We start from the raw sequence: 26,702 nt of genomic DNA, 5'->3' as shown, positions 1-26,702 counted from the left end.
TCCCCCCTCCCTCCCTCCCTCCTCCTCCCTCCCTCCCTCCTTCCTTCCTTCCTTCCTTCCTTTCTTTCTTACTTTTTTCTTTCTGTCTCTCTGTTTCCTTCCTTCCCTCGCTTCCTTCTTCCTTCCTTCCTCCTTCTTCCTTTTCCTCTCTCTCTCTCTCTCTTTTCTTTCTTTCTTTCTATGTCCTTGTTATTTTATTCGAATAGCTCCTTGGGGAGATAATTCCAGGATGTTTCCTTGTGGCTGATTTATGTAGCTTGAATGAAACTGATTTTCACATTAGAAAGCATTTTGGAAGCTGGGGTGGCTCGGGTCCTGGTAAGAACAGCAACACAGTTTGGCAGAAATCACTCAGGGCTCCGCCACTCTTGTTTCTGGCTTCTGTTTTCTGTGTTGCTGCTGAGGGAGACTTCCCTACTCACACTGCTCATTTTATGTGATTTCTGCTCTTTCCTGTGATTTTTGCATGTGTTTCTCCAACACGCTATTTTTGTTCGCTGTCAGAATAGCCTGGAAGGGCCGATGGAGGTTCCTGCGGGCGCTCACGCGGCGCTTGGGGTCTCGGCTGCTGCGGTCAGTGGCGCACGGGGGCCTTTTGCGTCACTGCCTTGAGTGATTACTCTAACGACCCAGCCCGTGAGCCGGCTGTGTCAGTGGCCCGGATCGGACGGGGACAGGAAACCGTGAGACACCATGTAATGTTCTCGCTGCGGGTGACCAAGGACCTCTGTCCGTGTTTATCCTGGCGCAGTCTGAGGCTTCTGCCGATGACCAGGCCACCGTTTCCAGTGCTGTGCTCGGCCACATTTAAGATTGTACTGATCTAAGCTGTGCCCCTGGAAAACGCTCTGCCACTGAGAGACCAACTCCGTCATCGAGAGATGTTAGGGTGTGAAAAACGGCACGCGCTAGAACTGTGGGAAAATGGTCTGGGGCTTGCAGAGGCGGTGAAGTAAATTCAGCTGTTACGGGTCCAGCTGTTCCCACTGGGCGTGTGGGAAAGCGACTTTCGTGGCGTGTGGCCAGCATGCCTCAAAGTTTGGCATGTTTTGCAGACGGGGGGTGAGAGCCATATCAGGTAGTGAGTGGGGGGGGTTGGAGGTGGACACAGCCGAGGCCCCCCCAGCAGAGAGGTGGCAGATCCCAAGATGATGGGGCGCCTGGGTGGCTCAGTCGGTTAAGTGTCCGACTTCGGCTCAGGTCCTGATCTCACGGTTCGTGGGTTCGAGCCCCGCGTCAGACTCTGCTGACAGCTCAAAGCCCGGAGTCTGCTTCAGATTCTGTGTCTCCCTCTGCCTCTGCCCCTCCCCTGCTCACGCTGTCTCTCTTTCCCAAAAATAAAATAAACATTAAAAAAATTAAAAAAAAAAAAAAAAAGAAGATCCCAAGATGAGTGCTGCTGGGTCACAGCTTTCCAGACAGCCTTTTGCTGCCGCGAGGAGCCCCCTTCCCTTTCCTGGGGGCCTGATGGCTCGGCTGCCCCCCTTCCATCCCTCATGTCTCTTCTGTAGCTTTGTAAAGTCACTGTCCTGGGTGACTGCTCCCCTGAGAAACCTGGGTGGTTTCCATCCTGCGCCCATCCTGAGAGCAGGTGCTTTTTAGGACCCCTTCCGGCACCGCACACTTTTACACCGAGGTCCCCTGTCTGGGCGCTGAACGTATGCCCACGGCCCAGTTTCTAAAATTTGAAAAATATATTTATGGAAATGTTGCGTCCGTTTGTGCAACATCTCTTTATCGTGGTATGTACCTCGCTTTGGAAACGGATAATCCTGGGGCAGGCGCCATGCTGTTCTGCTACTTGCCCTGTCTCCTCGGACCATGTCACCCCTGAGCCTGAGAAATGTGGTTTGGAGGCTCACAGGCTGCGATGGGCCAGTCGGTGAGAAGCACACGTATGGAATAGGAGAGGTGGTGCGTCTAGGTGCCCGTCTGTTTCTGTCGTTGACTGGTCGCACAGTGGGCCACAAAGGCTGACCTCATTTGTCTTCATTGCGCATTGGTTGGGTGAAAGTATATTTGTCACATTTTTCTTTTCTTTTATATAATTTATTTTTAAAATTTACATCCAAGTTAGTTAGCATATAGTGCAGCGATGGTTTCAGGAGTAGATTCCTTTCTTTTTTTTAAGTTTTTAATGTTTTATTTATTTTTGAGAGAGAGGAAGAGAGAGACAGACTGTGAGCAGGGGAGGGGCAGAGAGAGAGGGAGACACAGAATCGGAAGCAGCTCCAGGCTCTGAGCTGTCAGCACAGAGTGACATGGGGCTCAGACTCGTGAACCGCGAGATCATGACCCGAGTGTAAGTCGGACGCTTAACCAGTGGAGCCACACAGGTGCCCCTGGAGTAGATTCCTTCATGCCCTTCACCCATGTAGCCCACCCCCCATCCACAACCCCTCCAGCAACCCTCTGTTCTCTACATTTAAGAGTCTCTTATGTTTTGTGTCCCTCCCTGCTTTTATATTATTTTTGCTTCCTTTTCCTTCTGTTCACCTGTTTTGTATCTTAAATTCCTCATATGATGTCACATCTTTCTTTTTCTTGATTTTTTAAATATTTATTTATGAGAGACAGTGAGAGACAGAGCATGAGCAGGGGAGGCGCAGAGAAAGGGAGACACAGAATCCGATGCAGGTTCCAGGCTCCGAGCTGTCAGCTCAGAGCCTGATGTGGGGCTCCATCCCATGGACTAGGTGTCACAACTTTCTTAAAGGAAGTGAGTTTTTTTTTTTTAACTTTTTTAGATTCTATTTTTCCCTCTGTCAGTGGAGATAATAGGCAGCACCTTATTCATATGTTTGAGGGATTAAATATTAGTACATATCACTGGGCTTGGCATATAGAAGAGCTAAGTGAGTATTAGCTCACATTATACTGCTTAACTCTTGGAGCACTGGGTTTATAGGTGAACTTAAAACGATTGTTACTTCAGTCAATTACATAGGACTTTTACTTTGAAAATGCCTCTCTTTCTTTCTTTTTCAGAAAGTTTATTTATTTATTTTGAGAGAGAGAGAGTGTGTGTGTGCAGGGGAGGGGCAGAGGGAGAGGGAGAGAGAGAATCCCAATAGGCTCCTCACTGTCAGTGCAGAGCCTGATGTGGGGCTCCAACCCACAAGCCATGAGATCATGACCTGAGCCTAAGTCAACCGACTGAACCCGCTGGTGCCCGAGAATGCCTTTCTTTCTGATATCTTTAATTTGCCATTTGTTCACGCTTGGTGTTAAATGGAGGACTTACCCCCAAATGTTCTAGACTCTGCCTGGGTTAAAATTTCTAACCTACGGAACTCTCTTCCAGGTGACCCCATTGTTTTGCAGAGCTTCTTGCCTTGCTTTGATCATATTTTTACTACTGGATTCTCAAAAGAAGTGTGGCAATCTGTGATAGAAAAGTTGGCAAAGAAAGGATTGTGGCACGTAAGTCAAAGATGAATCTCTTGTGGGAAAAGCACAGTCTTGATCAAGCAGATTCTTTCTGCCGGCACTGGGGAGGGGACTGTAATGTATTATCTGGGCATCTTGATGCCGAAATAACTTTTTAACTGCAACATCCTCAAAGATGGAAAGTCATGAGGTATTGTCATCACAGAAGCGTAAAGTCCAGATGCTAATGGTGATGTGGGATGAGGAAAATAAATTGCTGTATGTTCATCTTCATATAATCTTTTTTTAATGTTTATTTATTTTGAGAGAGAGAGAGGGAGTGTGCGTGAGCAGGGGAAAGGCAGAGAGAGAGAGAGAGAGAGAGAGAGAGAGAGAGAATCCCAAACAGGCATTGCACTGTTAGTGTAGAGCCCAATGCAGGACTCGAACTCACAAACCGTGAGCTCATGACCTGAGCCAGAATCAAGATTCGGACACTTAACCAACTGAGCCACCCAGGCGCCCTCATATCATCCTGTTTGTATTGCATTTGCTAGTGTGGGCTCAGAAGGCCTGCCTGGGCCGCTCTGACGGCTTCCGTGTAGCTTTAAGGGACCACTGCCCACAGGTAGCAATGAAGGAGCCACACCCAGGGCTGGAAATCCACAGAAAGGGGGAGCACAGAGCCCCTCGAGCCTGGGCTTCTGTGTCACACAGATGCCTCCTCGAAGCATAATCTTCCACTTTCTAGTTTGGACTAAGTATTTCCCCTCTGAGCCTCATTTCTGCGTTTGAACATTTCAGGTTATAAACTTACACCAAATAGTAACATTAGCTGTTGTTTGTCGAGGGCTCACGATGTGCCAGGCATTGAGCTCACGGAGCCTCATCATAGCTGGAATGTGCTAAGTGCCCAGTGAGTACTAGTTGTCATCGGTGGTGGCCTCTCAGTGCTGGTGAACAGGGCTGGCCGAGGGTGGGAGGTTAGGTCAGGAAGGGTCTGGGGGGCTTTCTAAAGCTGGGAAGTCCAGAAAAGTCACCCTTATGGCAGTTCATAAGGACTCTAGAGCCAGGCAGGGCGAATGACTTCAGAAGCCGGAATTCTTCAATTTTTAGAAAGCTCAAGGATTCCCCGGGAAGCCTAACGAGATCGATGGGGCTCGCTCTGTATACACACACAGTTAGGGCTATAGATTCAGGGGGTTCATGGGAAATCCCCTAAAATCCAGCCACGAGCTCCCTGAGACTTAAGCATGTGACTTCGGCTCAGGTCATCATCACACAGTTATTGAGTCTGAGCCTCGCATCAGGCTCTCTGCTGTCAGCACAGGTCACTTCACATCCTCTGTCCCCATCTCTCTCTGCCTCTCCCCTGCTGTGCTCTCTCTCTCTCTCTTAAAAACAAATAAACATTAAAAAAAAAAAGAGAGAGAGAGAGACAGACAGGGCTGGAGGGTATTTTGTTTCCGTTTTTGCTTGTTTGTTTCACCCCAAAGGTCACGTTTGCTCTAATAACCTATGTGGAGAGCACTATTATTCCAGGTGTTTCTTTCTCCCTTCTCCTCAGTCATTCTTACTTCTGTCGGCGAGAAAAGACCGACTGCCCCGAAATATCCACGTCCCAGAGTTATCACTGAAGAGTCTCTTTGAGGTAAGGTGGCTTCTTGAGACATATGGTGCTAAGTCCGGCCACTTCGGGCTTGTCTCTGGGACCTCTGCTGGTGTAAGGGGACTTCAGCCGCCTCACTGCGAATTTGTTATTTGTAATAACGTCAGGCGTGGGCCGCAGTGAATCCAGTTGTGCCGATCCCCAACTTATGAGTGAAGGAGTTTGACGTTTATAATGATGTAGTAACTTCCAGGATTCTCCCTATGTGTGTTTTCCCCCCAGAAATATGTCTTCATTGGACTTTATGAGAAGATGGAGCAGGTGCCCAGCCTGGTGCAGTGGCTTATCTGCATCGGCGCAAGTATCGAGACGATAGGACCTTACCCCCTTCATGCCCTCATGCGGCTCTGTATCCAAGCGAGTGAGTGCTCTTCCGTCTACACCCCGCCCCAGCCACCCTCCCAGCTCTGAGCTCAAGAGAAGTCAGGATTTAGCCACTTGAAGGCGAAATACTCAAAGGATTTGAATATTCAAATGGTTCGATTATTCAAATGATAAAGGCAGCAGGGAGACAGCATTGTTCTGTTTTTGTTTTTTGTTTTTGAAACACTTTTTTTTTTTAAATTTTAGAGAGAGAGAGGGAGTCCGAGCAGGGGGTGAGGGGCAGAGGGAGAGAGAGAGAGAATCCCAAGCAGGCTTCATACTCAATGAGCCTGGGATTTCAGCCGAAATCAAGAGTCAGACTCTCAACTGACTGAGCCACCCAGGTGCCCCAAACAGCATTGTTTTTTTAAGTTTTATTTATTTTGAGAGAGAGAGAGAGAGAGAGAGAGAGAATCCCAAGCAGGCTCTGTGCTCTCAGTGCAGAGCCTGATGCTGGGTTTGCAGTCAGAAACCATGAGATCGTGACAGGAGCCAAAGTCAAATGCTCAACCAACCGAGCCACCCAGACACCCTAATTTTAATTTCTTTAATGTCTTATTTATTTCTGAGAGAGAGAGAGAGGCAGTGTGAGTGGGGGAGGGTCAGAGAGAGAGGGAGACACAGAATCCGAAGCAGGTTCCAGGCTCTGAGCTGTCAGCACAGAGCCTGATGCAGGGCTCAAACCTACAAACGGTGAGATCATACCTGAGCCGAAGTCGGACGCTCAACCGACTGAGCCACCCAGACCCTCAGGAAAATAATTTTTAAATATATGTCGTATCAGGGTGCCTGGGTGGCTCAGTCAATTGAGTTGTCCAACTCTTGAGGTTATGATCTCATAGTCATGGGATCAAGCCCACATTGGGCTCCCTGCTGAGCGTGGAGCCTGCTTGAGATGTGGGCTCATGCAGATGCACTCATTCTCAAAATGAAGCAATAAACATTAAAAAAAATAGAGGCACCTGGGTGGCTCAGTCAGTTAAGCATCCGACTTCAGCTCAGGTCACGATCTCACAGTTCGTGGGTTTGAGCCCCACGTCAGGCTCTGTGCTGACAGCTCGGAGCCTGGAGCTGCTTCGGATTCTGTGTCTCCCCCTGACCACATCTCTGCTCGCCTCCTTCCCTGCCCCACCCTGCTTCCCTCACTCTCTTTCTCCTGAGCTCCCTGTCAACAGCTCCCACATACAAGAACCCTTGCCTCAGGCTCTGCTTCTAGGACGTCTGACTGAAGTCAGAACTCATCCTTTTAATTTCTAGACTCTGTGTCTCCCATTGTTGTCTGGGGCGAGTGGCACTTGTGCGTTGGAGTCCCTATTTGATGTGCCTCTGTGTTGATTTTCTGTATGTGGAAAATAACATCGGTAACTCATTTTAATTCCCTTCAGAGGAAAACCATCTTTTCAGGTGGTTAATGGACCACAAGCCCGAGTGGAAAGGCCGCATCAACCAGAAGGATGAGGAGGGCTGCACTGTACTACACGTCGTGGCCGCCACCCACCACCCGGGGTACCTCATCAGACGTAAGCAGCGACAGCGGGCTGGGGCGGGTGCCATGGGCTGGGCGGCTTCAGGCAGGAGGGAGCCTGCGTAGCTGGCCACGCGTTTTACCCATTTCCTCCTGGGACGGGCTCAGAGGGCTAAACTTTGAATTAAGGTAAATTCTTGAATTAAGTAAAGTCTGGGATTAAGCCTGAGTGGGAGGGCAGGCTGTACGCAGGAAGGAGGAAGAACGGCTGGGCTCCGCATCCTCTCTCAGCTTCGATGGCTTCTGTGGGGTTGAGTGTCTCAAGGATGTGGGCTTCTGGCTCCCCTGTTCCTTCCCCATCACGTAGTTTCGATAAGTGCTTAGTTTTAGGCCACATCTGTGCTAGTGAACCAGCCACAGACATGGCCCTGCTTCGTGGCCACTTGGAGTCGAACACAGAGATTCCATCCTCCATACCCGCCGAGGCCAGACGGGCCAGGAGGGAGAGTGAGGCTGGCGCCTGCAAGGACGAAGCCAATTCTTTTGGTGTAGACAGACCTCGTTAGCCTCCGAAACAGGAAGGCCTTTTGCGCTCCCACCCAGCTCCCTGATGCCTCTTGTTTTCTTGGAAACTCTCATGGGGACAGTACATTTTTTCCATAAAAATGATAGGGTAGCTGTGACCATGAGTGGGAATGGACTCTCAGCCCCAGTGGAAGGGAGGTCGAATTTGGGCTCGATCCCACGAACAATGAGATCATGACTTAAGCTAAAGTCAAGAGTCAGATGCTTAACCAACTGAGCCACCCAGGTGCCCCAGAAAAATGGATCTTTTTTTTAAAAGATTATTTATTTTTGAGAGAAGGAACGCAAGCAGGGAAGGGGTGGAAAGAGAGCAGGACAGAAGATCCAAAGCGGGCTCTGTGCTGATGGCAGTGAGCCCGGCATGGGGCTCGAACTCACAAACCGGGAGATCATGACCTCAGTCACACGCTCAGCTGACTGAGCTACCCAGGCACCCCCTGGGAAGATGGATTTTTAAAAAATATGACAACTCATGATTATAAAGTGTCTGCTCAACATTAAACATGCCTGTGGACTAGACACAGCCGGAGGGCTCTGGTTGGGTACCTCCTGGGGCGTTTGTGGTCTTCTTTCCTCGGCACGACCCCGAGAAGCCCAGTGAGGCTGGTTTCTCTAACGTCATTCCCCACCAAACTGCGTCCCAGGAGCCCATGTCTGGGGAAACGGAGAAAGGGTGTGTTCCAGATACTGTTTGGAACTTTATCGAAATATAATTCACATGCCGTATAATTCACCTGTTTCAAGGGTCCAATTCCCTGTTTTTAGCACATTCACAGCGTTATGCAGCCTTTACCACAATCAGTTTTCAAACATCCACATCATCTCCATTAGCAGCCATTCCCCATTCTCCCTACGTCTCCAGCCCTAAGCAACCACTAATGTACTTTCTGTGCCCGTGAACTTGTCCCTTCTGGACATCTCACACTGATGGAATCGTACAGTCCTGTGACTGTCTTCTTTCATAGAACGTGCTCTCAAGGTTCACCTTGTAGCAGGTATCAGTACTTTGTTCCTTATTCTTACCAAATAATATCCCATTGTGCAGACAAACCACATCTTATTTATCCATTTATTGGGGGATGGACATTTGTTTTGTTTCTACTTTTCGGCTATTATGGAATAATGCTGCTGTGAACTTTTGTGTATATGCTTTTGTGTTGGAATATATTTTCATTTTTCTCGGGGTGATACCTAGGAGCGGTAATCCCAGATCACATGGTATCTATGTTTAATCCCTTCAGGAACTGCCAGACTGTTTCCCAAAGTGGCTCCGCCATATAATATTCTCACCAGCAACGCAGAAAGGTTCTAATTTTTCTAAATCTTTGCCATCACTTGTTATTGTTTGTCTTTCTGGTGTCCTGTATATTTTAGTACCTTCTTTTTTTTTTTTTAATTTAATGTTTATTTATTAGAGAGAGACACACACATGCAGAGTATGAGTGGGGTAGAACAGAGAGAGAGGGAGACAGAATCCAAAGCAGACTCCAGGCTCCAAACTGTCAGCACAGAGCCCCAACGCGGGGCTTGAACCCACGAGCTGTGAAATCATGACCTGAGCTGAAGTCAGACGCTTAATGGACTGAGCCACCCGGGCGCCCCTTTTTGTACCTTCTTAAAGGCAATGTCTCCTGGCCAATGTTTGACAACTGGGTCTTCGAAAACAAAAGCTCTGAACTGTAGTATTTGCCGATTTTCTTGGTGTAAATGAGCCCCCTGTGGTGGATTTCCAGGTATCAATGTGATGTCCTTGACCTTGGGGCAGGGAAATGTGCACCAACCTACTTTATATAGTATTTCCCCCCCCCCCACATATGTGTTAAGATAGATATAAAGAAACCTCATCATAGACAATAGCAAAGTGTAGTAAAATAACATGGAAGTGATGAGTTTGGTTTTTAATGTAACTTATTTATCGTAAGTTTAAATGGCTACATTTGTCAATCATCTTGTAGCATTTCTAGACATTTGGTCATTGGCCCTCATGGACTGGTGTGAGCTGGTTTGCAGTGAATGATAATTAGCCTGGTAATTTATGGTTAACATCTGTGTCTCCAGTTGCTCACCTTATACATCGCCGCCCTGAAAATGCCCAAGAAGAAGTGTTTCCAGACAGGACTTCTCAGTTTGCAAAGCAATGCAGCTCCAAGTCTCCTGAAATCCAGGTTATTTGAGCAGTGTTGGGTGTTTCACATGCATGCAGATACCAGCCGTTTGCAGTGATAACTGGCAAGCATTTCTTTTCCTGGGACTTACACGAGTACTGCCCCGTACAAGCCTAATGAGAGCTGCATGTTAACATTTAAAACTTTCTGGTAGCCGTATGAAAAAGTAAAAACAAAATAAGTGAAACGAATTTCCGTAACATATGTTATGTAATCAGCGTATCCAAAATACGATCATTTCCCCATGCAATGAACATAAAAATCATGGAAATATTTTACATTCTGTGTTTCAGCTTGGCCCTAAGTCTTTGAAGTCCAGCAGGTACCTCACTCTTTGGGCACATCTCAGGGCAGGCTCGCCACACGCCAAGCGCTCAATAGTCATCTGCGCCTCGCGGCGGCCATCTTGAACAGCACCACTTTATACTATTTCTTATAAATGCAGAATCTTCCTGACGTTCTGGAACATGGGAGAATAAGCACGTGAAGTAAAGAGAGGCTCCTTTCCTCACGCAGGTGTGAACATGGGCTGCCCTCCCCCACGCCGGGCACTGCCAAATGAGGCTTCACGACTCTTGCGGGATGCTTCTCTTCCTTTTTCATCCACCTGTCTCTCACTACCCACGTTCTCTTCCTCTTTTTCATCAGAACAGCTTTTTATTTTTAATCTTCAATTGGAACTAATTTTAGACATACAGAAAAGATGCACAGATAGTTCAGAGAGTTTCTGTATGCCCTCCCCCAGCTTCCCTTCGTCTTAGCATGTTGTATGTCAGAGTTTAACTATCAAAAGCAGGAAGTTAATTTTTTAGAATGCTATGAACTAATGTACAGACCTCATGCGAATTTCACCACTCTTTTCACGAATGACCTTCTTCTGTTTGGAGACCTGCACCGTGCTTCCTGGTTGGGGCTCCTTAGTATCCCCCAGTTTTTGACATTCCCTGGGGTTCTATTACCTTGACCCTTTTGAGGAGTGCTGTTTGGTTGTTTTGTAGACGGTCTATCAGTTTGAGTTTGTTTGATGTTTTCTCATCATTGGGATAACGTTAGGCATTTTTGGTAAGAATTCTACAGAAATAATTTTGTGTTCTCAGCATTGAATCAAGGAGCTCGTGATGGCAATATGTCCTGGGATGTTAACCTTGATTGGTTGGTTCAGTTGTGATCTGAGGGGTCTCTCCATTGTCAAGTTACTATCTTTCTCTTCGTAGCTGCTAAATACCTTGTAGGGGATACTTGGAAGTGCGGGAAATACTGTTTATGCCAATACCATTTCCCTTTCAACTTTTGCACACTAATTTTAGTATCCATTGGTGGCTCTTGTCAGCATCAATCATTACTGTGACCTTTGGTTAATGTTGATTTTTTAATTTTCTTCTTTCTTTCTACATTCATTACTGGGGATTGTTTTGCAATAAAGAACTAGCCCTATGTATGTATGTATGTATTTTAATATGGACTCATGGATATTTATTCCATAGGATAAAATCTAATACTATCATTATTTATTTTGTTGCTCAAATTGCTTCAGCTTTCTTTTCAGAAAGAAGTTTACCCTAATATAATTTATACTTGAAAGTCTTATCAGTCATCCAGTGATCTTCTTCGGGAACAAAAATATGTATATAGCTTTAAATAAAAAATTATTTTCCCTGTGATTTAAGGCTCTAGGGTTAGTCTCTTTTCTAGATTGAATTATTGCAAAATTGTTACTACAGATATTAGCAAAGCAACAACTATATTAAAATCTTTTGTAACTAATTATTAAAGATAAACATAATAATTTTGGAGGGCAGTAAGAGAAGAGTAGATTGTAGTTCCTTTTAAAACAGAATTGGTGGGAGTGCCTGGGTGGCTTAGTCGGTTAAGCGTCTGACTTTGGCTCGTCATGATCTCATGGTTCGTGGGTTCGAGCCCCACGTCAGGCTCTGTGCTGACAGCTCAGAGCCTGGAGCTGCTTCATATTCTGTGTCTCCCTCTCTCTCTGCCGCTCCCATGATCATGCTCTGTCTCTCTCTGTCTCTCGATGATAAATAAACATTAAATAAATAAATAAAACAGACTTGGAAGTCACCTGATTTTCCCTTCAGTTGGTCGTCTGGAGGTCAGGAATTTTCACCTCCTTGGGGCAGTACATGAATTAGTAATTAGTTCTCTATGCTGTGTAGCAAATCACCATAAATGTAGTGGCTCAAAACAACACCCACTTACCAGCTTACAGTTGTGAAGGACAGTAGTCTGATAGGATGTGACTGAGTTTTCTACTCAGCGCCCCCTGAGGCTGATATCAAGGCATTGGACAGGGGCTTTGTTCCCATCTGGCGTTCTGGGCCTTCTGTCAAGTTCACCTGGTTGTGGCAGAATCCAGTTCCCTGTGGTTGTAGGACTGAGGTCCTCGATTCCTTGCTGGCTGTCAGGCAGAGGCTGCTGTCTGCTTCGACAGACCCCACACATTCTTTGTCATGCGGCCCCTCTCTCTTCAAAGCCACCAGGGGAGAATTTTCTTTGTGCATCAGACCCCTCTCATATTTTAAATCTTTGCCCTCTTCCTGACTTGCATACCTTTGACCTTTATAGTTCAGGTGATTAGGTCAGGATAATCTCCCCATTTTTTTTTTTTAACATTCTTCTTTTTTCTTTTTTTTCTTTCTTTTTTTTTTTTTTTAATGTTTTATTTATTTCTAGGAGAGAGAGAGAGAGACAGCGTGAGCAGGGGAGGGTCAGAGAGAGAAGGAGTCACAGACTGAAACAGGCTCCAGGCTCCGAGCTGGCAGTCAGCACAGAGCCCGACGCGGGGCTCGAACCCACAAACCGCGAGATCATGACCTAAGCGAAAGTCGGACGCTTAACCAACTAAGCCACCCAGGCGCCCCTTTCTTTATTTTCTTTTATAGTTTATCGCCAAGTTGGTTTCCATATAACACCCAGTGCTCATCCCAATGAGTGCCCTCCCCCATGCCCATCTCCCCCTTTCCCTCACCCCCACCCGCATCAGCCCTCAGTGTGTTCTCAGTATTTAAGAGTCTCTTATGGTTTGCCTCCCTCCCTCTCAACTATTTTTTTCTCCTTCCGCTCCCCCTTCCCCATGGTCCTGTGTTAAGTTTCTCCTGTTCCACATGTGTAAACTCCCCATCTTAAGATCAACTGCTTTGGGACCTTAATTACATGTGCAGTCTTATCACATTTAGATTGTTTTTTTAATTTTTTAATGTTTATTTATTTTTCAGAGAGAGACAGACAGACAGAGACAGAGAGGAAGTAGGGGAGGGGCAGAGAGAGAGGGTGACCCAGAATCCAAAGCAGGCTCCAGGCTCTGAGCTGTCGGCACAGAGCCTGACATGGGGCTTGAACTCACAAACTGCGAGATCATGACCTGAGCCGAAGTCGGTCGCTCAACCGACTAAGCCACCCAGGCGCCCCATAGATTCATTTTTGATTGAATCACTGGGGGAGGTGTGTGTGCGGCAGGTGTCGGGAATCTTCGGGGCTATCTTGTAAGTACCGCATGCTAATCGATTGTGTCACTGAGGCTGCAGTGGGGGGGTGGGGGGGGTGTCTTAGAATCCTGCCCGCCCCAGGGAGGTACTGGATGGGTAAGAAGTTTGACTTTTGAGTTGTGTCTCACTTTTGTAAACAGGAGAAGGGCAGTTGTGACTGGGGACGCGGGCGAAGGGTGCTCCATGAACAAGACGATACCTGTGTAGATGCCTGGTCCAGGCGGCGAATTTGGGGAAAGCCTGGGTTCGGAAGCTGGGGGTCAGGCATTGATTTGCTTAAGCCTCCGTACCCCCAGGGACACACCTGTTCCATTCGGAGAAGTGTTGCATCTGTGGTCGCAGAGACACCTCGGTGCTTGGCAAATAGATATGTCACAGCAGCGAACGGAGCCGCAGCCAGGGGTGGGGTCTGGGAGGGAGGAAACAGACAACAAAAAGACCCTGACGCGAAAGCAATCGCCACTTTCTTCTCCTAACCCCAGACGAGCTTGCTTTCTTTCTTTTTTTTTTTTTTTCCCTTCTGGAAGAATAGTCTGTTTCCTCTCTAGGGAATAAAGAAATCTGAAGTCCCCGCTTGCTGTTATCCTTACAGCTGTAACTGTTGCTTAGTAACCAGATTCCCCCTCTCCTTGCTTGTTGCCAAGGAGAGGGAGAAAGGTAGAGGGGAGCGCACTTGGGAACCTCTTGGAAGCTATTGTCCTGCCCACTCCGCACAGGACTTCTGGCTTCTGGGAGTTGGGTGGATTGCCCAAGGCCGGCAGTTAAGAGTCTGGGAGCAGAGGGGCATTGCCTGCTCGCCCCGGGCCGCCCGGGCAGGGAGCTGGGAGGAAGAGCACTCATGGGGACGTCTCCTTATGGAAGGAGCCTCGACATCCCCCCCTTCTCGTTGTGGCCTGCTCTAGGACAGACCGAGGATGTGCAGATGCTCCTGCGCTTCGGGGCCGACCCCGCCTTGCTGGATCGACAGTCCCGCTCCGCCATGGATGTCCTGAAGAGGAATAAGAACTTCAAAGCCATCGAGAAGATCAACAGTCACTTGGAGAAGCTGGCCGCATGTTCCAAGGACTTAGCAGGTACAGCTTCTGGAGAGGTAACTTTTCTGGAGGGGGTGCTGGCGCCGGTTCTGGGCTATCAGTTGCGAATCGGATTATACTTTCTCAGTGTATGAAGGTGGAAGTGACCCCCGATCTTTGGAAAACTTGTTTGCCTTTTTGGAAAGATAGAATAAGATATCTCTTTATTTAGAGAGTGTCTATGACATTCTGATAACTTTGCCAGGTCCGCCTCTGGGTGGGATAGGTGATTTTTTTCTTTCTTTCCATGCATTCACGTGGTAAAAAAAAATTTCATACGAAACAGGAGATAATAAAAATCAAGCCTACTCCCCAGAAGCAACTACAGCCAACAATTTAAAATACATTCCTATCTCTGAAATAGATATGGCTTATCAGCTTGGGACAGCACCTATTGACGGGCTGCTGTATCCAATGACATGCAACAAGTTGGCTCTAATTGTCGAATCTTGCCTAGTGATGTCATATGTGGCGTTTACATTCTGTTCTTTGCCTCTGAGTTTTCTGTGCTTCATCCACAGACGAATTTTAGAAATGGAATTCTAATAAATGGCATCTACACGGTAGTATGATTATGTAAATGATTATGTAAATTCTGTTCGGCCCCTGGTAGCCTAGCTGAAGCCACAGAAAAGAGTCACCAAACGTCCTGAAAACTTTGCTCTTTAAATGTGATACTATTTAAGCATCCCAGTCTAATGAAACCTATACATTACTATGTGCATATACCATTTGGACCTTATTTAGACTTTGGACCTCCATAGATACCATTTGGACCTTATTTAGACTTTAGCCCCAGCATGCATCTCTCTATCTCCATCTCTATCTCCATCTCTGTCTCTCTCTCCCCTCCCCCCATGCTTCTTTTAGTTTTTGCACTTATGTATGACTCTGTGTCTCTTGTCTGTTTAGATCTCTCTTGATCTGCTAGGTTACCTACTTCAGGAACTTCTCCCTGGAGGAGGCGTGGCTCGTAGATTCAGGGAGTTTTTGACAATGTCTTTATGTTGTCCTTATATTGGTTGAATGTAGACATTGTATTTTTGAATACAGGCGTTGTGTTTGATCGATTCTAAATAGCAGCCCCCCCCCCCATATTTTAACACAAGATTGGAGTGTGTTTCACAACTGGTGGTGTGGTGGTGTGAGGACAACCGTGTCTGGTGTGTCGCACAGTGCGTGGGACCGGAGATCGGGAGACTAATCTGCAAACAACTTCCTCACAACTTGGAGGAAACTGTGTCATTGTATTCTAGCCTCCATCTGCTACCGATTCGAATTCTGATGCCAGTCTCAGTTACTTTCTCGTCTAGGATTTTCTCTGTCCGCCGAGTTTGGAAACGCCCCTGGGATGTTCGTAGGCGCGGGTCCTTTGTCATCCTCCCCACTTGGCTCTCGTTGGCCCCTTGCAATCTCACGTTTTCAGCTCAGGGAAATTGATGTTCTATCCTTTGGTCCCTTCTGCTGCCCTTTTGCTGCTACCATGAGACGGCTGAGCTTTCTGGATTTATAACACGTCTGTCTACGCTTCCGGAATGTTTTCTAGGTACTTTTTCTTCCCAGATCTTTAACTAGGTCTACAGCGTTTCTTTCATAACTCAGCTTGCCCTTTGCATTTTTTAATTTGGAAACTCAGTTTTAATTTCTAAGAACTCTGGTTCTTTCTTATCCACGGCAGCTCGTGCTTGCTTCACACTCTTTTAAGAATATTGAGGATCTCAGGGCACCTGGGGGGCTCAGTTGGTTACGTATCTTCGGCTCACGGTTCATGATCTCACGGCTCATGAGTTCGAGCCCTGCATCGGGCTCTGTGCTGACAGCGCAGAGCCCGCTTTGATTCCTCTGCCCAACCCCCCAGCCCCTCCCCACCCCCCTCTTAAAAATAAATGTTAGGGGCGCCTGGGTGGCTTAGTCGGTTAAGCGTCCGACTTTCGCTTGGGTCATGATCTCGCGGTTCGTGGGTTCGAGCCCCGCGTCGGGCTCTGTGCTGACTGCCAGCTCAGAGCCTGGAGCCTGTTTCAGTCGGTGACTCCCTCTCTCTCTGACCCTCCCCTGCTCATGCTGTCTCTCTCTCTCTCCTAGAAATAAATAAATAAAAAAAAAAAAAAAAGAATTTATAAAAAAAATAAAAAATAATAAATAAATGTTAAAAAAATGACGAGAATTTCTTTTCTAAAAGGACACTCTCCTCTCTTCTCTAATTATTTGTTTCTTTGGAGGTTAGTAGATTCATTTTCTTATCTCTCTTTTGTGCTGTTGCTCTTCCTTTTTTTTTAAATTAAAAAAAATTTTAATGTTTATTTTTTAAGAGAGAGAGAGAGAGACAGAGCACGAGCAGGGGAGGGGCAGAGAGAGAGGGAGACACAGAATCCAAAGCAGGCTCCAGGCTCTGAGCCGTCAGCACAGAGCCCGAAGCAGGGCTTGAACTCATGAACCATGAGATCATGACCTGAATGGAAGTCCAACATTTAGGTGACTGAGCCACCCAGGCGCTCTGCTACTGCTCTTCCTTAACTGTCTTATGATCTTTGGATGGTTTTTGTGCACAAGTGGACTAGACTGATTAACACTTAATAGATGGTTAGTGTGTGTTTACTGAAGTTATCTGGATGTGTTTCCTTCAGAAACACTGCCCCACCCCCCTGGAGTGGTGACAAGTTGAAGGAAGCCCGTTGGGTGTGTGTGTATTGGAGCGGAAGGGAGTGGGACAGGCAGGGATCATCCTAATTGCCAGGGTCTGGAAGGTTAAAAAAAAATTTTTTTTTAATGTTTGCTTATTTTTGAGACAGGGAGAGACAGAGTGCGAGCAGGGGAGGGACAGAGAGAGGGGGAGGCACAGAATCTGAAACGGGCCACAGGTACTGAGCTGTCAGCACAGAACCCCATGCGGGGCTTGAACCCACAGACCGCGAGATCATGACCTGAGCCGAAGTCGGACGCTTAACCGACTGAGTCCCCCAGGCGCCCCACAGGGCCTGGAAGGTTTTATGTGTGGAAGAAGCTGCTTGTCTTCTAACATCTCTGTGTCCCTCATTTCCCCATCTATGTTTCTATTTTCATTTACTTGTTTAAAATATCTTCTGTTGTTTCCATGAGATCGTGGGAATGAGGGGGCAGAAGTGTATCTGCAGAGTCCTCTGTCATAAATGATCTTTTAAAGCTGTGACGTATCTGGTTTCGTTTTTAAATGGCCTCTATGTTAAGGACTTGCGATTTCTTCTTTGAGGTGGTGTAATTAACACATCATCGTGGACTGCTTTCCTGAGAGTTTCATGTCTGTAATCTCAGCCTCGGGATGGTTTCTACTGTGTGAGAAATTGAAGCTAACCAAACAGATTTCTTTGCCAGTGAAATTTCCAGGTTTTAAAATAACAACAAAAAAGGACCACCCGTTGATGGTAGAAAATGGCTCATTCACTTGCCGATTTTTCACTTAGATTTAATTTTGTGTTTGCAATTAATCCTAACCTTAATTCTTAGAATGCTGTATATATGTATACGTATGCTATATTCAGTGTTATAGACGTTAGCATAAGTCATTCATTTTTGTTTAGTTTTTAGAGTTTCGACTTTTTCAGGTTTTTTTTTTTTTTTTTGTATAATGGAATCTTTGAATACCTGTTAATCCTAAAAACATCTCAGTTTCTGCGACAGGGTCTTGTTCTTCTTTTCTCTCTCTCCGCCTTCACCAACTAAATGTGTGGCCCAGGTTTTGGGCTGGGAGAGGAGATTCAGTAGAATAGCGGCCGGCTCCCTTTTTACTTATTAGAATTCAATTATGCTCTCGCGGGAAGAAAAGCACATTCAAGAGGAATGTGCCTCGTTCCAAGCCTGCCATTTGGCTCACTGGGTAGTTTGTGATGGCCGTGGATGCCGTGAAACCTACAGCCTACATTGGTAAGCTTACTGCATATTACGTTAAAGTTTTCCAGATCATCAACCACGATTTCTTTCTTGCCATGTAGAAAAATATCCAAAGACTATAGGGAAACACTAAGTCAAAAAAAGCAAAAGAAACTGATAGAAACTGGGGAAGAGGAGGATGACATTACGACAAGCTAGCGAGTCGGAGTCTTACGGTAGTGTATTTCCCAGACTCCCAACGTGGAGCCTTGTACATAAGTTGTTGGAGTAAGATGTCCATATTGAACATTGTTGTGCATCAATATGGCTGTATAGAGTGGTCATTTCTAAGATCCTGCCATTTGTACAAACTGCAAAATCTAAGGTGGGGTCGGGGAATCTTTTTAGAGGAGTACCATGCAATATAATTTTCCATAGTGATGTAAGGGCTCTGTATCTGCCCTGTCTCGTATGATGGCCTCTGGTCCCACATGGCTATTGAGGCGTTGAAATGTGTGTGACTCATGCGACAGAAGAACTGAAAATTTAATTTTATTTAACTCATTTTAATTTTACTCAAGTTAGCGGCCATTGTAGTGGACAGTGTAGTTTCAGACTTTAGCCCCAGCCTGGTCTTTCTAACCAGTGTAGTGGTTGAGAAGACAGATCGAGGGAGGGCTCAAGGCCATGGGCACAGAGGTAGCTCTACAGTCATAAAAATGAGGATATTATGGACTTAGTCCCTCCCCATCCTCATACGTTAATGGGCTTGATGGAAACGCATCTTTGGGAAGAGTGCCTGCTAGGGACTTGGGGACCCTCGCTTCTGACCTGAGTCCATACACTTAATGCTTTGGGTTTTTACATCTGTGGTCCCAAGTAAAGTACCTTCAAGACACTGGCTTTTTTCGCACCCGGACGAACAATATTCTAACCACACAGTAGGGTAAAAGATGTTCTCACCCTTGGCTCATCCTGGAGTCTCTGTGCCCCGTTTTGATGAGTATGGTGGCAGTGTCTTTGGAGAGGATGGCTTTTGCACCTGGGTCACAAATAAAGGGTCTTCCTGGAGAAACCGGAGCTTCCTGATGTTAACGGGACCATTTGGGAGGCTGTTAAAATGCAGATTTTGATTCTGCAGGTTCTGGGCAGGACCTGAGATGTTGTGGTTCTTACAAAAGATGGGGGGGTGGGCTGTGGAGCCAGAGCCCACGTGGAGGAGCAAGCCTTCAGTCCTAAGCAGTCAGGATTGTGTACAGAGCCTCCCCCTGCCCCATCTGCATGTTCTGGGACTCCGGTGGATGCCCCAAACCGTGGGTAGTCCTGAACCCAGACGTACTGTGTTTTTCCTATTCGTACATCCCTACAATAAAGTTTAGTTTATAGATTGGGCACAGCAGGAGATGAAAAACATTAACTCATAATCAAATAGAACAATTACAACAATCTACACTGTAGTATGAGTTAGACAAAGGTGGTCTCTCTCGCTCTCTCCAAACACTGATTTGTACTGTACTCACCCCTGCTGTGATGACGCGCGATGACGGCATGCCTGCCTGATGAGGTGACATGAGTGTGACGTGGACACTGCGACAGAGCATTCGGCCACTACTGACCGCCTGACGATTTGTCAGGAGGAGGATCATGTGCTTCTGGACTGTGGTTGACGGCTGGTCGCTGGAACCCTGGAAAGGGAAGCTCGAACGGCCTTTCCCTGTCTCTCTCACGGCCGCCACCAGGGGGCAGCAGGCCCGCCGCTCTGGCCGCTGTTGCTCCTCAGGATCCGAGCCCCCGTTTTCCTCAGCTTGGACAGATTCACTTAGAGTGAGGACCATTCCAGAACTCTGAGGCCTTCCCTGTGGGGCTCCAGTGGGAGCCAGCTGCTTTCCACTGTGTGATCAGGCAGGCACCTCAGGCACAGCACTCAGACGACACTGGAACCTTCTCTCTGTGTCAGTTTCCCCTATAGATGCAATTGGGGACTCAGAGGCCCTGGTTTGCTCCCTTAGGACCCTCAGCGCCAGGATGGTGCCCTGTTTTCAATAAATACAGGCGTCTGGAATCAACCTAAAAGGTGTTTACTTTTTCCTTATTAAAAAAGCAATGTATTCTTTTAAAAATTTTTATAAAATATAAAAGAGGAAAACAAGAAAATACTAATTTTCCAGAAACTCGCCCCCCCCCATGAATATATTTGTGATTTGGTCATTTAGTCTTATTCCATGCTTTTAATGTTATACATTTTTCTTTTCTTTTATAAAAGTGAAATGAATACATACATTTAAATTGATAAAATGTGTGTACTAAAATTTAACCAGCTTTGCCTTTTTTAGCTTGAAAGAAGAATTTCAGGCAAAAACAAAATCTCCTTTTGAAATGACTTATTTCTATGTTCTAACACTTCTGAGCACTAATGCAACTTGGGAAGATCTCTTTCCGTTTTAACTTTTAATTTTAAATCTGCTTATATATGTCTAGTAAATACGGTCATTGTAGAAAATTTGTAAAAGCACAGTCTTACGTAAAAACAAAAATTTATTGTAATTATTCTTTGGCATATTTTGTCCAGTCTTTTTGTTGTGTTATTCATCACTTACATAATCATCTTTAAAAACAGCCTGTGATTATAATGTGTAAGCAACATATTCTGATGTTTCTTTTGTCTCTTATTTAGCTTATAAAAAATTTAGAACAAAACAGATTCAGAGTTATAAGCAAGTCACCCACATCTACCCACACCATCATCAGTGTGTTAGCTCCTTTCCTTTTATGAGTCTTTTATAATTTTTTTAAAGTTATCTATTTATTTTTGAGAGAGAGAGAGAAAGAGAGAGCACGGGCTGATGGAGACGCGGAGAGAGAATCCCAAGCAGGTTCTGCACGGTCAGCCTGGAGCCAGATGTGGGGCTCAAACTCACGAACCCCGAGATCCTGACCTGAGTGAAACCAAGAGTCCGACGCTTAGTCGACTGAACCACCCAGGCGCCCCCTTTTATGCAACTTTACATTGTTGATATCATTCTCCGCTTTCTTTCCCGACATGTGGAATTTTCTCTGACCCATGGCTTAACTATTCTGAACCACACAACCGTGAGTTTATTAGACAACTGCATCTGATTGTATTGTCAAGCAGAGTCTATTTCTGCTCAGTTTCATGTGACTTTTATACTAATTTCCCTAGTGGAAGAGTGATATTCTAGAACAGCTTTTAATGGCATGAGGCTGGCCACATGAGGGTGATGGGAGTTGCTCCTTTTCTGAGGGTCCTGTTTGCTCTGTACTGTGAGCTTTCACTGTTTTCTGTGTGTTCAGTGGTATTTTAGGATGAAGTTGGGAGGGCTGAGTCTGGGGCTGCCAGTCGGCCACTGTCACACCACACACACGTTTCTGGGGCTTCCGGCTGAGGTGACGAAGGCTTTCCTTTGTCAGGCGGTTTCCTTTTTCTCCGGAGGATGGTGCTAAGTGGGTCTTGCTTCTCTCTGGCACCTGGAGGTCAAAGGGAATTTGTCCCTGATATCAGTGTGTGTGTGTGTGCGCGCGCACGCGCACGTGTGTGTGTTTCTGGTGCTCTGACTTGATGTGTTGAAAGGTGACCCAGGTGTGTATCAGGAGGCACAGCAGGGAGTGTGGGAACCGCAGGGGATCCCCTGGGTCCCTTCCACCATTGTCGTGTGCTCCCCTGACATGCCGTGCCCTCAGTTTGGGAAGGCAGCGCCCAGGGCTTGCTCTCAAGCCAGCCTGTGGAGACCAGCCTATGGAGTGCCTGGGGATTTACCTCCTGTGGGGCTCCACCCTGGAGCACCCCCGTGGAACCAGCCAAGCCCCCTGGCTGCCCCCCGACCCGTCATCTGCTCCCCCCGTTCCTGCACTGGTCACCTCCGTCATGAATGACTTGCACGCAGATCCTTGGCTCAGGGCCTGTTGCTGGGGAAGCTGATGACCAGACGATGCCTTTTTTTCCTTTTTTCTCATTTTCAAATAGTTTGTCTCTTTTAAAGCACCACTGCTCTGTTAGAACAGGGCATTGCACGTGCGTTCATCTCTGCACAACGTGATGGCGCTTGACGCGGTGGGTCAGGCCTGTTCCGTTGGGGGCGAACACACACGTCCTTTGTGCTCTGTAAGATGCTGTTGTAAGCCGGAGTGCTTTCTGAGTGCATCAGCTGATGCCACATTAAGCATTTGCCCTTTGCAGTATTCTGTCCATGGACATCTTCTGAGCATGATGACTTCCTCAAGGAAATGAAACCACGGGGGTGTGGTCTTCCATTCTTTGGCCAGAGAGGTGGCTCCTTCCTCTCGGCTTTCCGCCTGCCAGTAAGACACATGGGCGGCCGGTGTGTGGTTGGATGTTGCTGTAGCGCTAAGCCCCCCTCCTGCTGTCTTACTTCCCTGAACCAGTGTGTCAGTTATCTGCTGCCGTGTAACAAATCGCTCCCCGTGTTTAGTCCCTTGAAGCAACAAGCACTTATTTCGCTCATGGTCCTGCAAGTCAGTAGTTTAGGCTCGGTTGTTCTCATAGCTTTAACTGAATTCCTCCGAGTGTCTGTGGCCTTGCTGATGTTGGCCAGGCCCCTTCACACTTACGGAGCCTCAGTGTGGACAGCGGGACCGATTCCTTTCTGTTCTGGGCCGTCTCTTGTCCTCCCGAAGTTGAGACTGGACCTTGTCCTCGGGGCAGAGGCCTGGTTCTCAAGAGAGCGAACAGAACTAAGCCAGGCCTCTTGAGGCCCCACCTCAGAACGAGCATCAAAAGCACACCCACTGTGTTCTAGAAATCCAGAAGCCAGGCCAGAAGCCAGGGCGAGGAGGAGAAAAGGCTCCACCTCTTGATGGAAGGGCGATGCGAAGTCACTTGGCAAAGCGAGTGCACACACGGAGCGGTGGAGGAGATCGGGGGTAGCTTTCGCAGCCTCCCACAGCTGTGGTCCCTCGATTCAGAAGCACCGTCTGCTGGTTTTGCAGGACCGAACAATCGTGAGGGGCCTGCTAGCGAGACCGACATTTTCCGGAAGGCCACCGAGCACCTGGTGAAGTACATGAACTCCGGAAACCAGCTGCTGCCTAAAAACTTTCTGAAGCAAGAAGTAGTTCAAAGGTTCCTGCGCCTCCTTTCTTCTCTGCAAGGTAAGTTTGCTCTCAACATTCGGTTGTGCCAAGGTGATTCATGCTCACCAAAACTCGTTTCTAATATCTTAAAAAAGGTTTTTTAATGTTTATTTATTTTTGAGAGACTGAGACAGAGTGTGAGTGGGGGAGGGGCAGAGAGAGAGAGAGAGGGAGACACAGAATCTGAAACAGGCTCCAGGCTCTGAGCTGTCAGCACAGAGCCTGACACGGGACTCGAGCCCACGAGCCATGAGATCATGCCCTGAGCCGAAGTCGGACGCATAACTGATTGAGCCACTCAGGTGGCCCCTCTTTTCTAGTATCCTTAAAGAATTAATTAAAAATGGGGCGCCTGGGTGGCTTAGCCGGTTAAGCGTCCGACTTTCGCTTAGGTCATGATCTCGCGGTTCGTGGGTTCAAGCCCCGCATCGGGCTCTGTGCTGACTGCCAGCTCAGAGCCTGGAGCCTGTTTCAGTCTGTGACTCCCTCTCTCTCTGACCCTCCCCTGCTCATGCTGTCTCTCTCTCTCTCTCCTAGAAATAAATAAAACATTTAAAAAAATTAATTAAAAAAAATAAAAGTGATGAACTACATGTAAAACCTTCAAACAGCGCAGGACATTATTCGGTGGAAAGTCTCAATCATCCACCCTGAACTTCGGCTCCTAAATCCCATTCCCAGCATCAGCCTCTGTTTCTGGTTTATCATGTTTCCTGCAACAATTATTTTTGCACATATGACCCTTTTTTAAATACCACAGGTGATATGTTTCTCTCTTCTGTAGATGGTGGCTGATATTGGTATCTAAATTATTATAGAATTGGATGTAAACTTTTTCATTAGGGGAAAATCAGGGGAGTTCCAGAAAAGAACTTCAGAGACACATTTTAGACAACTAGGGAAGATTCTAGAAACCCTAAGTAGGTGAAATTTAGTCCTTTTAAAATTGGCGGTCGGTATGGGCTGTAACGCATTCACTCGGGCCATCCAAAGGGCTGAGATTTCTTAATTTTCCGGAGAATGCAGGAAGGGGTGGCCTGTGGAATGAATAGGCTCTTCAAGGTATGCAGCAGACCTTTGCGATTAAGGCTGGGAGTTTTGCATTTGGGTCTTAACTCTGCCACTTACCAGATCTGTAATTGGGCCTTGGGCTAATTATTTAGCCTCACAAGCTTCCGTTTCCTCAACCCTGCATTAGCTAGGGTAGTAACCAGCTGAGATGATGGACGGAGTTGTACTCCAGGGTCCTGCAGAATTGTTTTTCTTGTTCTCAAGTGACTATTTTCAATACTAAGGTGAATATTCATTTTAGAAGCCTTAGGGAAAGGTGGGAAGCAAAAACTAGCCAATGCAAATTAAATTGCCCTTATTGCTCTTGATTTCTTCCCTTCTTCTCTTCTTCTCTGCTTCCTTACTGCTAGGATTGCCAGGCAAACTGCAAAAGGCCAGTTGAATTCTAATTTTAGGTAAACAATGAATATACCTTAAGTATGTCCAAATATAGTACGTGGAATATTTCAAGTGGTGTTCACTTGCAATGCAAATTTAACTGGCATCCTCTATTTTTATTTGCTAAACCTGGCAATTTACTCACTGAGGACCTCTTTGAGAAGTTTTCCATCCCTAGGCTATACCAGCGTCGTGAACTGGGATGACCATTATTTTGTCTCCATGCATCAGAGATCAGGTGGAAATACTTAGCATCTCGCGGTAGGAAATTAAGAACTGAGGGTTAAAACCATCCTCTCACTCCTATCCAGCAACTCGAGATTGTAATTATTCTGTAGCGTCTCGTTGTATTTCAGTCTTCCTTAAGCAGAACACACTCTTAATATTCTGCAAAACGTAAGCCGGGCCCTTGCCCTTCTAATCTCTGAAGCGTGCCCTGACTCACGTATTCTTCCAAGGCACAGTCCTCTTTCTGCCCTCCTCCTGGGCCAGGCTCTACTCTCCTTCGAGAATCTCTAACCCTCCCAACCAGGTCACGTGGCTGGTGCTTATACTGATGCTCACGAGGGGCTGAGTCACGTGCTCAGAGTAATGCTTTGCTTCTATTTTCCCCAGCGCCTCAAAATACTGACTAGTAATTTATGTTAACTATGCCTACATGCGTGGGGTGGTTGGTCTTTGGGGACAGAAATCATACAAACCCTTTTTTTTCGGGCGTGTGGTGTGTTCTTATTTTTGAAAGAAATCCCTCCTGACCTGGTCTGTGAGATTAACCGTGACTGCGCCAACACCTTCATCAAGTTTTTGCTGGAGAAACAGAAATGGCCCGAAGTGCTTCTGCTGCTGACCCGCAAAGTAAGTGGGGAGCCGCCCCTCGGAGACTCCCTCATCAAGGGCTGCAGCTTCTCCAGTCTTGACCTCTGCACCGTCATCCCCCGCCTCAGCGCTTGGGACCCTCGGAGGATGCAGCTCCTGGGCTGCCTCATCGACAGAGGAGGTGAGACGGCCCGTGATGAGCGCTGGAGACGTGGCCCCTAGGGTGGCAAGCCACCGCTGGCCGTGAGGCTTTCACTTGACGTTGGAGATTCCTCTAAATTTTGCCCCATTCTCTTCTCGGGGAGCTTCTCATTTTGCCACAGGGACCGAGTTAATGCCCTGGCAGTGGGTGCTGGCCCGTAGGAACTCTGCGCTTTTGTAAATTCCTCTTACCTCTGTTGTCTTCTGCCTTGTGTGCGGAGGGAGCCCTTGGCCCTGGGTGTAGCCCACCAGCAGTCTTTTCCTTCCGACGGCCGGCTGGACTCTTCCCTCCACTCAGCCCTCCACTCAGGATGCTCTGTGCATCCCCGTCAAACTCTTTGACATTCTTTTCTCATCAGTGCATTGGGATTTGGTGCTTGTTTTTAAAGAAACGGCCAGATAATTGGTGGGTGGAAACATCTCCTGCCATAATCAGCACAATCCCACTTGGCTCCGTGTACGTCCGGAGTATGCTGTTGAGTTTGTCTCCTACCTTCCTCTCTTCCCCCCCCACCCCCACGCTTTCTTTCTTTCAAGTTTATTTATTTACTTTGGAGAGAGAGAGAGAGGGAGAGAGAGAGCGAGAGCATACAGGCAGGGGGAGGGGCAGAGAGAGAGGAGGACACAGAATCCGAAGCAGCTCCCGGCTCCGAGCTGTCAGCAGAGTCGGACATGGGGCTCGAACTCATGAACTGCAAGATCATGACCTGAGCTGAAGTTGGACGCTCAACCAACTGAGCCACCAGGTGCCCCGGATTGGGTTTATTTTAAAACTAACTTGAAAGCACCAGCCTCCTCCACCCCCACCCCCCCTGACCCAACTAATGCCACCACCAGTTGTGTGGCCTTGGGCATGCTATCTCTGCCTTTGCGTCCTTGTTTGTAAAATGAGAATGCTAACAGTCCCCCTTCCTTAGGGATGTTTGAATGTTGAATGAATTCACCAAGCAGGTTCTTGGAAGAGCCCCGTGGCTGCGTGGTCTTCAGCTTGCTTGGCTCTTTGAGGGGGCAGGCCCTTTACTGGTCCTTGGCTGTCAGCTCTCAGAGGGCCGTGCAAAGGCTTCGGGTGTGGACTGGACCCACACATTCCAGGAG

At 47.2% G+C, this 26,702-nt stretch overlaps 1 protein-coding gene across 1 annotated transcript in view; it reads left to right on the top strand.

The window, feature by feature from the left end:
- TRANK1 (tetratricopeptide repeat and ankyrin repeat containing 1) overlaps positions 1 to 26,702 on the top strand; it is a 74,458-nt gene that overhangs the window by 8,800 nt on the left and 38,956 nt on the right. Inside the window, exons 4-10 of the mRNA XM_039237227.1 lie at positions 3,305 to 3,423; positions 4,937 to 5,020; positions 5,261 to 5,399; positions 6,787 to 6,921; positions 14,019 to 14,189; positions 22,998 to 23,159; positions 25,333 to 25,587. Coding sequence (XP_039093158.1) covers positions 3,305 to 3,423; positions 4,937 to 5,020; positions 5,261 to 5,399; positions 6,787 to 6,921; positions 14,019 to 14,189; positions 22,998 to 23,159; positions 25,333 to 25,587 — 1,065 coding nt within the window. The remainder of the gene's footprint in view (positions 1 to 3,304; positions 3,424 to 4,936; positions 5,021 to 5,260; positions 5,400 to 6,786; positions 6,922 to 14,018; positions 14,190 to 22,997; positions 23,160 to 25,332; positions 25,588 to 26,702) is intronic.

This window comes from Hyaena hyaena, unplaced genomic scaffold, assembly GCF_003009895.1.
Source record: "Hyaena hyaena isolate Hyena2069 unplaced genomic scaffold, ASM300989v1 scaffold_121, whole genome shotgun sequence".
NCBI lineage: Eukaryota > Metazoa > Chordata > Mammalia > Carnivora > Hyaenidae > Hyaena > Hyaena hyaena.
Note: the sequence above shows the minus strand (reverse complement) of the source record. Positions and strands in the feature narration are given on the sequence as shown.